General features: G+C 47.4%; 2 protein-coding genes, 1 long non-coding RNA gene and 1 pseudogene across 4 annotated transcripts; 3 read left to right on the top strand and 1 right to left on the bottom strand.

Annotated features, from left to right (window-relative positions):
- The first annotated feature begins 174 nt into the window (after window positions 1–174).
- LOC147990950 (uncharacterized) lies at window positions 175–2,591 on the top strand. The gene is made up of 3 exons (XM_087538467.1): window positions 175–1,830; window positions 2,311–2,442; window positions 2,538–2,591. The coding sequence occupies exons 1-3, from the start codon at window positions 190–192 to the stop codon at window positions 2,589–2,591; spliced, it is 1,827 nt and encodes a 608-aa protein (XP_087394593.1). The 5' UTR covers window positions 175–189.
- A 674-nt stretch (window positions 2,592–3,265) lies between these two features.
- Window positions 3,266–4,037, top strand: LOC147990949 (uncharacterized; annotated as a pseudogene). The gene is made up of 2 exons (XR_015610205.1): window positions 3,266–3,401; window positions 3,538–4,037. The product of XR_015610205.1 is annotated as an uncharacterized LOC147990949 (transcript).
- A 1,367-nt stretch (window positions 4,038–5,404) lies between these two features.
- LOC147990948 (serine/threonine-protein phosphatase 7 long form homolog) lies at window positions 5,405–7,850 on the bottom strand. The gene is made up of 7 exons (XM_087538466.1): window positions 7,239–7,850; window positions 6,901–7,152; window positions 6,601–6,821; window positions 6,206–6,521; window positions 6,025–6,117; window positions 5,785–5,949; window positions 5,405–5,695 (listed from the first exon to the last, which is right to left on the bottom strand). Exons 1-7 carry the CDS (start codon window positions 7,746–7,748, stop codon window positions 5,405–5,407), a joined length of 1,848 nt encoding a protein of 615 aa, XP_087394592.1. The 5' UTR covers window positions 7,749–7,850.
- A 1,027-nt stretch (window positions 7,851–8,877) lies between these two features.
- Window positions 8,878–12,427, top strand: LOC125532731 (uncharacterized). The gene is made up of 3 exons (XR_015601765.1): window positions 8,878–9,887; window positions 9,966–10,731; window positions 10,925–12,427. It is a non-coding gene; the product is annotated as an uncharacterized LOC125532731 (long non-coding RNA).
- The last annotated feature ends 1,639 nt before the right edge of the window (window positions 12,428–14,066 follow it).

Genomic DNA, 14,066 nt, shown 5'->3' with positions numbered 1-14,066 from the left:
TTCTTATGGGTGTTCTTATGTTGGTGCTAGGGTTATGGTTAGGGTTAGGGTTATTGTTAGGGTTAGGGTTAGGGTTAGGGTTATGGTTAGGGTTAGGGTTGTTGTTTGATATATATATATTAGGGTTTGTATTCCGTGTTAATCCTTAAATTAGTACTCATGGAAGCAATGTTACGTTGTGTTGTTTGAATGCTTATAGGGATGGGAAGAACATGTGTGTTTGTTCATCATGGGGACAAAGACGCCTTCTTGAAAGGCAATATTGAACCGGATCCGGATGAGCTTGATATGGTGTTTGATAGTAGTCCTAGCTATGCGGAGCTCTTGCAACAAGTGAGGAAAGATTTGAATTGGATGGACCCTAGTGATATCGTTGAGTTGGAGGGAAGGCATAATGTAGGTTTTGGAATACACATCCGTTGGAAGACAATGCGTATCAACTCGGAGCAACGTTGGGTTGCATACAAGGAAACGGTGGCCGATTCACTTGACAAGGCTCTTGAGTTATTTGCAACGAAGAAGGTTGATTCAAATTTGCATTTGGACTTGAACCGGAAACCCTCCCCTTTGGTTGCTAGTAGCCCCCCACCCTTGAAGCGAGATGAAATTGTTGAACCTCTTTTGACCCAAGAAGTGAGGCCAACATTGAGCCCGTTTACAAACAACGAAGATGAAGCTTTGCAAGAGGACAATGATGAGTATGCGGATGATGACAATGAAGTTGATCTCCATGAAAACAATGTGGGTGATCTTGACAAATATCATTTGCAAGAGACAATGGACCATTCCATCCCTTTTTCCCGTGCATATGCATCGGATTCGGATGACGAAGGTCCCGATGAACAAGTTAATGAGGAGGGCTTCACGGTGAAGGAGGCCGAAGCTTTCGAGAAGGTATTCGGTCGGGATCACAAGACACCATTGTTCAAGGATGTTAGTCTCGCGGATGAAGCCGTTGTGGATGGTGGCAAATCTATATCTCTTGGGGTTGGGCCAAGCTCTCACCGTGATTTGGGAGACGACAAGAACCGGATTGCTAAAGGGTCTAAGTTCGAAACCTTGTTGGAATTGAAGATGTGGCTCGACAACTACTCGGTTACACATTATCGTCCACACAAGGTGGTGCACTCGGACGTCAATGTGCGCTACATGGTTGCATGTGCATGTGAAGATGAAATATGTCCATGGATTGTGCGTGCAAGACCATGGAAAGGAGGTCCCGCTTGGCACGTAGTGTGTTGTGTGCCAACTCACATGTGCCGAGGCAAAAGGGTGGATGGCAAGATTGTGTCCCAAGACCACAGACAACTCACTTCCGAGTTCATCGCTTACAGGCTCTCCGACTCAATATCCACACTTCCAACAATGAGCGTCCAACATGTCATTGACCTTGTGAAATCCATCTTTCATTACAAGGTGAAGTACGGCAAGGCATGGAAGGCGAAGCAAGCCGCATTTAAGATGTTGTATGGTACTTGGGAGGAAGCATACAACCGAATCCCTAGGTTGTTGTTAGCCATGGCCGCCACAAACCCGGGCATGGTTCATGTTGTCGAGCCTCATGGGCACCAAACAACGGTTTATGAAGGAAAGAAAGTCCGAGTATTTGGCCGTGCATTTTGGGCATTCGAGCAATGCGTGAGGGCTTTCGAACACTGTAGGCCGGTCATCGCCATTGATGGCACGTTCTTGACCGGACAATACAAGGGGACCTTGTTGGTTGCGATAGCAAGTGATGCCAATAACCGGGTGTTGCCATTGGCATTTGCTTTGGTCGAGGCGGAGAACAATGACAACTGGGAGTGGTTTTTGCGTCTTTTGAGGACGAAGGTGTTACCCGCTCAAAGGGAAATTTGTGTCATATCGGATCGGCATGCAGGAATTCTTAACGCGGTGGAGATTGACATTCCCGGGCATGCTTCGTTGCACCATCGATGGTGCATGAGGCACTTTTGTTCGAACTTCTATAGGGCATGTGGCCTTAAGGAGTTGGCCAATGATCTTCAAGATTGTTGTCTTGCTTTCTCCGAGAAGCGGTTCGCCACTTTGTTGAACAAATTGCTCGCACACAAAAAACTTGATCACGGGGGTCAAGACTTTATGAATAGGCACATTCAACACCGGAACAAGTGGGCACGTGCTTTTGATGAAGATGGCCGGAGATATGGTCAAATGACAAGCAATATGGCTGAATGCTTCAATAGGGTGCTCAAAGGTGCACGTGGATTACCCGTGACGGCAATAGTTCAATACACATTTGACAATATGAATGCGTACTTTCTAAAGTACTCGATGGAAACTGATGCACAGATAGCGGGTGAGAACCCGCGCAAGTACAAGTACAAGTTCCCACCCAAGGTTGATGAATGGTTAGAATTTCAATCACGAAAGGCGGACTCAGAAGAAGCTATATTATATGACAACGAAGAGTGGAAGTATGAAGTGAAAGAGCCAGGAGGAACCACAAACGATGGCCGGCAACATGGAGGTCAGGCTTTCAAGGTGTCTTTAACACAATGTGATTGCTCTTGCGGGAGGCCATTGTTGCTTCATCTCCCATGCTCACATTTGTATACCGCCGGTCGCGTTAGAAATGTGGACATCAATCACCCACGCATCGTGAGGGAGTTGGAGTTCTCAATCATGACGGTCAAGAAAACATGGGCTCCCCGCTTTCACCCATACTTTGACCAATCACAATGGCCGGAGTACCATGGAGTTCAACTATGGCCGGATCCGGAGTTGAAGGTTGTTACACGGGGTAGACGTAAAACAAAGCGTTTTAGAGGCGACATGGACGGATGGGGCCATGGTGGCCACCGCGAAGCGGGAAACGATCAATTCCAAGAGCCTCGTGAGAGCTCCCGTTGTGGGGAATGCAAAGGTCATGGCCACAACAAAAGAAAATGTACGAAACCAAGAAAAAGGTCCAAGAAAAATGATGCAAGCACTAGCCAACAAGGAGCTACACAAGGGAGCCAACCAAGTGGTAGCCAACAAGTGCCAAGCCAACCAAGAGGTAGCCAACAAGTGCGAAGGCAATAACGTGGTAGCCAACAAGCGCCAAGGCAACCAAGTGGGAGCCAACCTAGTGGTAGCCAACAAGTGCCAAGCCAACCAAGTGGGAGCCAACCTAGTGGTAGCCAACAAGTGCCAAGCCAACCAAGTGTTAATCAAAGAGGATCTAGGCAACAAAGAGGTCGGCAACTAGGACTTACAAGAGGCCGTGGTGGTGGTAGTCTAGGCCGTGGTGGTGGTAGAGCTCGTGGTGGTGGTGTTGGCCGTGGTGATGGTCTTGGCCGTGGTGATGGTCTTGGCCTTGGTGATGGACTTGGCCGTGGTGATGGACAAGGGCAAGGTCGTTATAGAGGAATGTTTGGATACCTCGATGGACCATTTCCGTATGTTGCTCACTAACTATAATGTTTCAAATGTTCTTGTTTTTCATATGTTCTTCTTTTTCATATGTTCTTCTTTTACATGTGCTTCCATTTGTTTTTATTGTCTTTACTAACCATTATGTTTCACTCATTGTAGGTATGGCGGCTTCCCAACCCAACAAACCAACAATGAAGGAGGATGGCGAAGATGAGATGGCGGGATGGTGGGAGAAGGCTGCAAAGAAGCTTAGAGAGGAGGATGCAGCCAAGCTAAAGAAGAAGAAGGAAGAGGAGCTTGAGGAGAAGAGGAAGGCAAAAGAGAGAGCGTCAAATGCGATGTGCGCTAGGGAGCAAGCATTGGTGAGGAAATGTGAGGAGGCACAGAAGAAGCGTCAAAAGGATTTTGAAGAAGGAACCATGAAGCTTTGGGCAATTGCAGCTGAAAAAAAAAGAGAGGGAGGATAAGATATTCATGGAGAGGGTGGTTAAGGAGGCCCACCTCATAAGGAAAAGGGAGGAGGAAGAGGAACAAGAGAGGAAGAAGAAGAAGGGAAAGGGGCCTTGCTCTACGCAATAGAGCTATGTCATCTTCAACTTGCTTGTGGACGATAATCGTGTTATCCTCTAAACTATGATCTTCGATTTGGTTGTGAACTACTATGTGTCATGAACTACTATCTCTCCTCCTTGATTTGGTTGTGAACTACTATGTGTCATGAACTACTATCTGTCCTCCTCGAATAGGGTGATCTACTATGTGTTGTGAAGTAATATGTATTATGAACTAGTATGTGTCGTGAAGTACTTTGTGCATATGTTGTCTTCACAGTTCTTTGCTTGCTATGTGTCGTGAACTACTATCTTTCCTCATCGGAATATGTGTGCATGTGCCAAAAAAATTGCTAAGTACAAGTGCAACGCCTAGCTCTGGGGCGTTGCACTGTACAGTGTGGCGCCTCGAAGCTAGGCGCTGCAGCGGCTGTAGGTTGCCAACACTTTGTTTGCTCTCTGCTTAGCTCAGCCCAGGAGTGCAACGTCTCAGCGCTAGGCGTCACACTGTATAGTGCAGCGCCTAGCGCTGAGGCGTTGCCCCCTTGGGCTGAGCTAAACAGAGATCAAGCAAAGTGTTTGCAACCTACAGCCGCTGCAGCGCCTAGCTTGGAGGCGCCACACTGTACAGTGCAACGCCTAGCTTCCGGGCGTTGCACTGTACAGTGTGGCGCCTCCAAGCTAGGCGCTGCAGCGGCTGTAGCTTGCGAACAAAGTACTTGCTCTCTGCTTAGCTCAGCCCAGGCGTGCAACGCCTCAGGGCTAGGCGTCACACTGTATAGTGCAGCGCCTAGCGCTGAGGCGTTGCACCCTTGGGCTGAGCTAAATAGAGAGCAAGCAAAGTGTTTGCAAGCTACAGCCGCTGCAGCGCCTAGCCTGGAGGCGTCACACTGTATAGTGCAACGCCTAGCTCCCGGGCATTGCACTGTACAGTGTGGCGCCTCCAAGCTAGGCGCTGCAGCGGCTGTAGCTTGCAAACAAAGTAGTTGCTCTCTGCTTAGCTCAGCCCAGGCGTGCAACGCCTCAGGTCTAGGCGCTGCACTATACAGTGTGACGCCCAGCTCTGAGGCGTTGCACCCTTGGGCTGAGCTAAGCAGAGAGCAAACACTTTGTTTGCAAACTACAGCCGCTGCAGCGCCTAGCGTGGAGGCGTCACACTGTACAGTGTGACGCCTCCAAGCTAGGCGCTGCAGCGACTGTAGCTTGTAAACTTGGTCATTTTCAGGTACATTGCAACATTTCCTAGAATAAGCAGTCAAAAACTTTAAGTTCACATTTCAGTCACAGTTGAACATTATTAAGACAACAAGTGCAACATAGAGGATCAAGTTCAACATTGCTAAGATGTCAACTCCAAGTTCAACATAACTAAGACATACAAAGAGGATCAAGTTCAACATAGAGCTACCACAACTCCAAGTTCACCGACATAACAACTCCAAGTTCACCGACAAATAAAGGACGATGGCTGGTTCCTAAGAAGAGCTAGTTCCTTGAGCGCTTTTTGGCTGCTCCCCCCTCTTGCTGGCTAACTTCTTCACCTTTCTAGGAAGAGGAACACACTCCCGCTCCGGCTCCGGTTCCTCCACGTCATCGACATCGTCATCCAAATAGTCATCCAAAGCCGCCATCCGCGAGGTGCCGACCGTCCTTTTGCCTCTTTGGGTGAAGTCTTCAGGTGTGTACTTGTTGATTCCCGTCCTAGGCTTTAGCATGTATGCAGACCTAACCTGGTACATCCCCAAGGTCATATCATCATCAGCAACCTATGCATCAACAAAAGATATGGAAAAACCGTGTGTGAGGATATAGTTAGCAATGCATCAACAATTGGATATGTATGCTCATGCCATACCTCTTGGGTGACCACACCCACATCCTCATCCTCCAAATGATCACCATGGCTCTGGCCCGAAGCGGGATCTGATGGTGTCGCCGACCTAGACCGTTCTAGTGATACATACTCGGGGTCACGGCAACCAAAAAGGTTTGATAGCCGCCTTAACTTTTGGCCCTGGCGCTGCAACATGTACAAGTGAATGAGACATCGAACGTAGCAACACATGTTAAGTGCTATTTTGAAGGACATGTGAACCTTGATGAATGCCCGAAGTGCACCTTCTCCATCGCTTTTGCCAGCCGGGGTTGTTTCAAGAATAGTCTTGGTCTCATCAGCTGCTTTCTTGATCTAGGCACGCTATGAACAGAAATGGTATTAACGTGTTAGGCAAGCGAAGATGTGAATAGTGTGAATGAAAAGCAAAGAGGGCAAATACCACAAAGTTCATCATTGGAGCTGAAGGGATCACTGAATTGCCTTTCCTGACTAATGCGTTGTACTGGTGTTGGGCTACCTCATCAAAAACAGTGGGTTCTTCCAAAATCTCCCCAGCATACGCCGGCTTGCATACCTCCACACGGGTACTTGCAAGAAACCATGTGAGATAGTTGTTGAACGCTACAGGGCAGTGCTCACGAAGCTGGACTCCTATTCCAGCCCTAGCTTGCTCCACACTAAGCGCAAACTGTATGACATACTTTCTGTGATGCTTGTCCCAATCCTTAATCTTCCGCTGCCTTTTCCTATCCAACCTGCAAGTTAGAAACATAATATTAGTAGCATCGAAACTGCTGAGAAGCTGCTAAGTACTCAAGGTTAATTATATCTTACGCGTGTAGCAACTTGTCCGTGTCCTCCCACTCCGGCGGATGTGCCTGGAACAAACCAAACTGACGGCGCACTCGATGTGGGAGGTGAAGCTCAACCGCCCAGTTGCATATGAGTGGGCACCGCATACGCCAGAGATCCCTATCCCTAGTGCACATCGGATTCAGCCTGAACTCTAAAGGGTTACCAAAACTATCTCCTGTTCCATACGGCTCCCATATCACCTGCAAAATGGGATAGAATGCAAAATTGATATCGACTTGCAATAGAAGCATCATAATCACTTATGCAATGTCAATTCACCTGCTCAGGTGTGATCGCATCAAGCTCGCTCTGGTACAACTTGTACATGACCGAGGGATCATCTGTCGTCTCATTTATCACATCCCACTTGTAAGCCCAAGTGGGTAGCCATAGTAGGTCGCCTTTGTCGTCCCAATCATCGTACTTCACCTTCTTCGGACGTCCAACCGACAAACGATCCCAGCTCCATATGGAAGGTGCGAGCAAACAACCACCAATACCTCCAGATGACCTACAACAGGCTTCGTCCAACTGCACATAAAAGAGAACATGGTTCAGTTAAGAGCAAGATCGCATTCATAATGTAGCAATGAAGTGAAAAGGAAACAACTTCATACCTGTCTATACAAGTAAGCCAGTGTTGCCGAACCCCAACTCCAATTGCTATCGAAGACGGTCAACGCCTTCAGCCACATCCATGGAGCATTCTTGCCTGTGCCATCAGCAAACATAGTCCTGGATATCACATACCACATGTAGACACGAGCATATGTCTTGACCGTGTCCTCATCAGCTTCCGGTGGGCAAGTACCAAAGTGCTCAGTAATCCACGTGAAAGTAGCACCGGCTGCGACTCTTTCCTTCTTCTTGTTTTCTGCTGCTGGTTCCTGAGGCTCCGGAGGAACCATACCGATAAGGGCATGCATCTGCGCGCGCCACCCATCGGAATCGGTGCTCATACATAGAGGATTCCCATCGATAGGAAGACCGGTGATCATAGCAATATCCTGGAGCGTCACTGTCATCTCCCCGGTCCGTAGATGGAAACTATGTGTCTCCGGCCGCCAATGATCAGTAAGCGCGGTGAGTGCTGGAGCATTGTTGGGTGGCGTCGACCGTTTGACCATATGAATGAAAGGGAGAAGTCCTGTCTCCCTTACATACGGTGTGTATCACTTATCATAGCGCATCCACCCAAGGGTGACCCCGTGAGAACGAAGCTTCAAAGGTGCAAGCGCCTACAAACAAACAATTCATAACATTACATATGGGGCATTTGTGTTTGAAATAAATACGAAATTCATAAAACAGGCCACTATCATTATTACCCGCTGCTCCACCGCCATAGCGTACGACCGATGTTGTTTGTCCCAGTGATCATCGAGAAGCCAAACCATCCTAACAATTTTGAAAGAAAGCTTTCTTGTCAACACGATTATCTTTTGAATACAAATAAACTAAAGTACGCCTACTAGATGCAACCGTACCAATCTATGTATCCAACCATATCAAATCAAACAAAACTAATAAACTAGGATTTCACAAATAACTAGGCCTACTTCATACAAATAACTTTTCCATAAACTATGCCTACTTCATACAAATAACTCTTCCATAAACTAAACTAGGGTTCCACAAATCAAACAAACAAGGGTTGTAATACATGCAAAGTTCTAATACATGCAAGATTCAAATCTAATCTAATCAAACAAGGATTCCCCAAATCTTCAAAATATCATATTTTCTATGGATAGAAAGAAGGGGGTCGGAGGAGAGTACCTTCTAGGATGGATTGGTGAAGAAATGCACGGACCAAATCGTCGGATCTGAAGGATTTGGGAGAGGGGATTGAGAGGGGGAGAGGAGGAAGCCGCCGGCGCGCCTGTTCTGTAACTGCTGGAACGAATGGGTGGGGTGGGGGGAGGGGGAGGGGCGGCTGGCATGTAAGTCACAGTGCAGCGCCTACGGGCCGGGCGCTGCACATTACATGTGTGGCGCCTAGCTCGGAGGCGCTGCACTACTGGGTGCGGGCCCAAAGGCTGCCACGGTGGACAGGCGTGCAACGCCCCAGAGCTGTGCGTTGCACCGTAGGGTGTACGCCTGCGTGGCGGGCGCTACACAAAAGGGTCAGTGCTGTGAAATAGTTTCACGGACAGTTCATTCCGTGAATTGATTTCGTCCCAAGGTCAAAATTGTCAAATTTGCCCCACCCCCACCTTCTTCTGTCGTAACTACCCCCTCCGCCCCTCCCCCCAATCCCCCCACCTACCACCGCACCACCGCGCCCCTGCACCGCCGCCGGCCGGGCAGCAAGGACTTGCCAGCCCAAGCCGGCCCAGCACCTACCTTCGACGCGCTGCCCCGCCCCGCCCCCGCCCCGCCGCCTTCCACCATGACGGCATCGCCGGGACCTCTCCCTCTCTGGCTGGGAGGCCGTTCAGGAGGCATGCGCCAGCGGCCCCCGTCCCCTGCTGCTCGCGGCGGATCTGATGAGGCAAGCCTTCTCCTGGTCTCTCCCGCGGCGGATCCCATGAACTAACCAACCTCCTCATCTATCTCGTGGCGGATCCGACGAGCTCTATCACCACGCGCCGGCAGGCGGATCCCCACCACATGGACTCACGCACGTCCAGCCGAGCTCCTTCCTCCCCACCTTCTTCCTCCCGGATCCAAGGAGCCCATGACGCAGCCCCACCTCCCGCATCTTCGACCACCGCGTCGACAAGGGCTCTTGGGCGACCAGCTCCGGGTAATTTCGCCTTCTTCTGCCCCCTGCTCCTCGCCCTCCCCTTCCCTCTCTGCACAATCCTCCACCGATCGATGGAACCCCTAGATCTCTGCCGCCGGAGCTCCTCCAACTGCCATGGCGCCTCCCAGCAAGACTCTTCCTCCCCATCTCTCTAGACCGAAGAGGCCACCCGAGGTATGGGATCTGGCCACCACCGGCAGCGGATCCGCCCCCATTGACACCAGCCAACGCGAGGCCATAATTCTCGCAAGCGCCATGGGCGTCGACCTTCCCCTAGCCGTGACGCGCAGCAGCTGCTCCCACCTCGCTTGGGTGCTCGAGCATCGGCTGAGTGCAGCTCAATTGTTGTCCCAATGCAGGTCGGCTGCCACTGTTCAGTCTTGGGCGTGGACTTGCAGCTCGACAACCATGGACGTGCAACTCAGACGCGTGCGTGCAATGGTTCAGCGGTTCAGGGCAACTCCGACGACTCCTCTGGGTCCTCTCCATCGTGCCCATCACGTAGCAGTGCGCTTCGGTGAGCCCAATTTCCCCCCTCTTATGCAGGTTTTGTATAAACATCTTTGAAGTTTGCTAAGGTTTGTCACTCCGGCAGTGAGCGCACATGCAGTACACTCTGGAGATGTTGGGATTGCATCCTGGGTTTGCCAAAAAAACGTGGTTTGCCACTGGACATGGTCTGGTCAAGTTCGGCTAGGTGCCCCGTGCGGCTCACACTCTATTTTTTCATAAGATGGAGTTCATTGTGTATAGCTTTGTTGGTCACTATGTGTGAAAAAAGGATTAAAGATGTGAGTGTGGCTGTGTCAAAATAATGAATGGATATGTATGCTTTGAAGCTCACTTTGCTCACGAAGTTTGCCATAAAACTCCTTCGTGGTTGAAAGTGCTAGTTATCGAGTAGAGGGGGGGTGAATAGGCGATTTTTATGAAAGTCTTCAAAACACGAGGGCTTTGAAGACAACCAGTAGAAATGAACCTATTTATATGCAGCCGAAGGTAGACTGCACTAGACAAGCCATAGTCAAGTAAGCAATGAAGTGAAAGTACGAAGACTATCAGCAGCTAGGTACTATGGATCAGGATGGAAGATAGTATGAAGCTAAACAGTAAACAGTCTTCAAGCAGTGAAGACACTCAGATCATGCAAGCAGGCAATGGCTTCACGAAGACAAACTGTGAGTAAAGGAAAGCGAAGGATAGAACCAGTTGCTTGGTGAAGACAAGGATTTGGTAGACCAGTTCCAGTTGCTGTGACAGCTGTACGTCTGGTTAGGGAGGCTGAGATTTAACTCAGAAGACCGCGTCTTCACCTTATTCCCCTTGAGCTAAGGACACCCAGTCCTCACCCAATCACTCTGGTAAGTCTTCAAGGTATAGTTCCAAACCTTCACAGACTTCGTTTACTGGCGATCCACAATGACTCTTGGATGCTCAGAACGTGATGCCTAACCGGCTAGAGGATTCACAATCCTCAAGTGTAACAAGTCTTTAGGTCATGCAAACAGAAAGACTTTAGTGATGCCTAACACTCTTTGGCTCTGTGTGTTTTAGGGCTTTGTCCTCGCAAGGATCTCTCTCAAATGCTTCGGAGGTGGGTTGCTCTCAAATGACAAAAGCCGTGCACTAACTCTGAGCAGCCACCAATTTATGGTGTAGGGGGTGGGCTATTTATAGCCAGGAGGCAACCGACCTGATTTCTTCGAAATGACCCTGGGTCACTAAGGAAATGACATGTGTCCAATGGTCATATTTCAAACACACGCGGCAGCATGATTTGGGCTATAAGTAAAGCTGACTCATCCAGCTCTGGATAAGATTTGCTCTCATTGTCTTCGCTCGAAGACATAGGATTTGGTCGAGCATCACATCAATCACTTTGACTTTGTAAACTTGGACCCCACTTAACAGTACGGTGGTTCATATGACTCAACAAAGAAGAAAAGGAAACTACGAACCAACTATATCTTCGCACTTCATAGTCTTCATGTGAATGTCTTCTCATGTCATAGTCTTCACAATGAATATCTTCACAGACCACCATTGTCTTCAATGTCTTCACACATTTGTAGGGGTCATCTCTGGTAGGTAAACCGAATCAATAAGGGACTACTACCTGCGTTATCCTCCAACTCTCACAAACACATTAGTCCCTCAACCAAGTTTATCGTTAATACTCCAAAACCAACTAGGGGTGGCACTAGATGCACTTACAGTGGTTCACTTGGTGATCCGAAATGAAAACACCTCGGAAGAAGCTCACTTCTCATTACATGTAGTTCACTCGCTTAGTCATTGTGGTCCATTCATCATGACTACACACATAAAACATATTAAATTTGAAAAAAAAACTCACGCGGTTCACTTTCGGTAGTATCGCGGTCCGTTTACGGTAGTCTGGAGGTTCACTTTTCGTAGTATTGCGGTTCACCAACGCTCGACGTGAAGTGCACTCCACCTCGTTTGGGAAAATTTGGTAGTCTCGAGGTTCACTTTTTGTAGTATTGCGGTTCACTAATGCTCGACGTGAAGTGCACTGCACCTCGTTTGAGAAAAATTACGTCCCACAAAAAAACATGCAACCCTCTTGCCTGGCAGTTGCAGTGCGGTTTTCTATCCGAAGCAGTGCGGTTTTCTATCTGATGTGATTCACTCGTCGATTTTGGTGTCGCAAAAAACAAAGTGCCCGCATTTCGCTAAATTCAAAATTGCTCTTAAACCGTAAAGAATTAGAGAGCGTGTTCTACATGAAAAAGTTGCGCCTTGTCGATATCTTTCCAACAGTGTATAATTTGAATCATTCCGATCAGCGCTTTGTATAAATTTCATGTAAAACGGCCGCTGCTACTCATCGTTAGCCGTACGATTTTCAAAATTAACTTCAAACCGTAAGGAATCTCAAAAACATTTGAACACATGAAAGTTGCGCTTCATCCGTAGCTTTCCAACGGCGTATCACATGCCTCGTCTCGACAAATGGTTGAAAAACTAGAGCAAAAACAGTACCAAAAAATTCAAAAAAAATATTGGAAAACACAATTCCACGATTTAGTAAATTTGAAACTGCTCTTAAACTGTAACGAATTAGAGAAAATAATAGATATGAAAAAGATGCGCCTCAATGATATCTTTCCAACAGTATATCATTTGCTTCATTCCGACGAGTGCTTTATAAGAAAACACGAAAAACGCTCGCTGACATTCGTCGTGAGCCGCACAATTTTCGAAGCTACTCTTAAACTATGAAGAATCTCGAAAAGTGTTCAACATGGCGAAGTTACATGCGTCGTTTCGATAAACGGTTAAAAAAACTACAACGAAAACTATATCGAAAGAACAACGCCTGCAGTTTTTTTGACACGAAGTTCATTAGTCTCTGTATTGCAGTACCTTTGCTATTGAAAGTGCAGTGCCCTCACGTTGAGCGTGTAGTGCGAAAGTGTTAGCAGAATAACTATTATGCTTATATTAGCAGAATAGACCGTATATATATATAAACACTATTCCGATCACGGGGTTAGAATAATATTCTGATCACAACTTGAACTGCCTGAGTAACACGCTTGAACTTCCCTCTGTATGAACCCGACCTTCGGGCTATCTTCGCAACCGTGCCTTCTACGTGATTTTTTCTGATCATTCGTGTTGTTTGTGATGTAAGTGTAATGTGTACACATTTTTTAGAATCTAAATTCTTGTTTTGATTTGGAATCTAGCTCGTTGGCGGATTTGCTCTCGGGCGGTGATGAACATGGGTCTATTACAAGTTTGTTGCATGTACTTGATGTTCTAGAATCTCTAACAGGATGAGAATTGGGTTTAGGTACGAGTTTACTGTATGTTTTGTTGTTATTTTCGAACGAATTCGATTTGGTGTTCCGCCGCCTCTATTCTTCGTCCGCGGGAGTGGTTTCGACCGTTGTTGTAGATTTGTAGTTTTTCTATTGAAATTGGCGGCGGATTTGCGTGCATTAGTGAGACTAAATCCTGCCCATGTTTTTAATTTGATTAAGCGGGCTCATACAAATCAAAATCCGACGATTGGATCTTCTGCCTCCCGCCGTTTTTTTCTGTTCGTGGGACAATATGATGAGAATCATTTTCTTGTTTATTTGGAGCATGATGACATTTGAACTGGCGGTTGAATCCTTCCCGTGTTGTTAATTTGATTTGGCTGGCTCATTCATTCTGAAAATGCGGATTGGACCTTCTGCCTCCCGCCGTGGTTCGTTGTTCGAGCGGACAACTTGATGGTGGATCATTTTTTGATGTTTTATTTGGAGTATGATGACGTTCAAAATGGGCTGTTGACGTGTTGGAATTGACCCAAATGATTAAATCTGGGAACCAAATTTGATTGGGGTTGTTTTTTTCAAACATTTTACGTTCTGTTGTACAAGCTGGACTGCTATAACATTTGTAGTTGAACTTCTATGCTCTTTACGCATGCTTTTAGGAGATGAGGCAATACGATCTAGTCTGTTGCTGTTGTTGTACAAAAAATCAAGTATGTTTTTATGTTGTTGACTGTCGTCATGTGTGTAACTGTGGAGCTGGACCATAGGCACATGCATCCTCTTTTTTCCTTTAATCTATGTTTTTGGGATAGTTTTTTGATCATCCACTATCTTCAGTAGAAGCTGGACTTCTTTTTTATTAATGGTTGAACTTCTGGTTTTCCACATTGCATTCCACA

The sequence above is a fragment of the Triticum urartu genome, chromosome 1A, assembly GCF_056163025.1.
Source record: "Triticum urartu cultivar PI428250 chromosome 1A, HENAU_Tu73, whole genome shotgun sequence".
NCBI lineage: Eukaryota > Viridiplantae > Streptophyta > Magnoliopsida > Poales > Poaceae > Triticum > Triticum urartu.
This window is presented reverse-complemented; position numbering and strand designations above follow the sequence as displayed.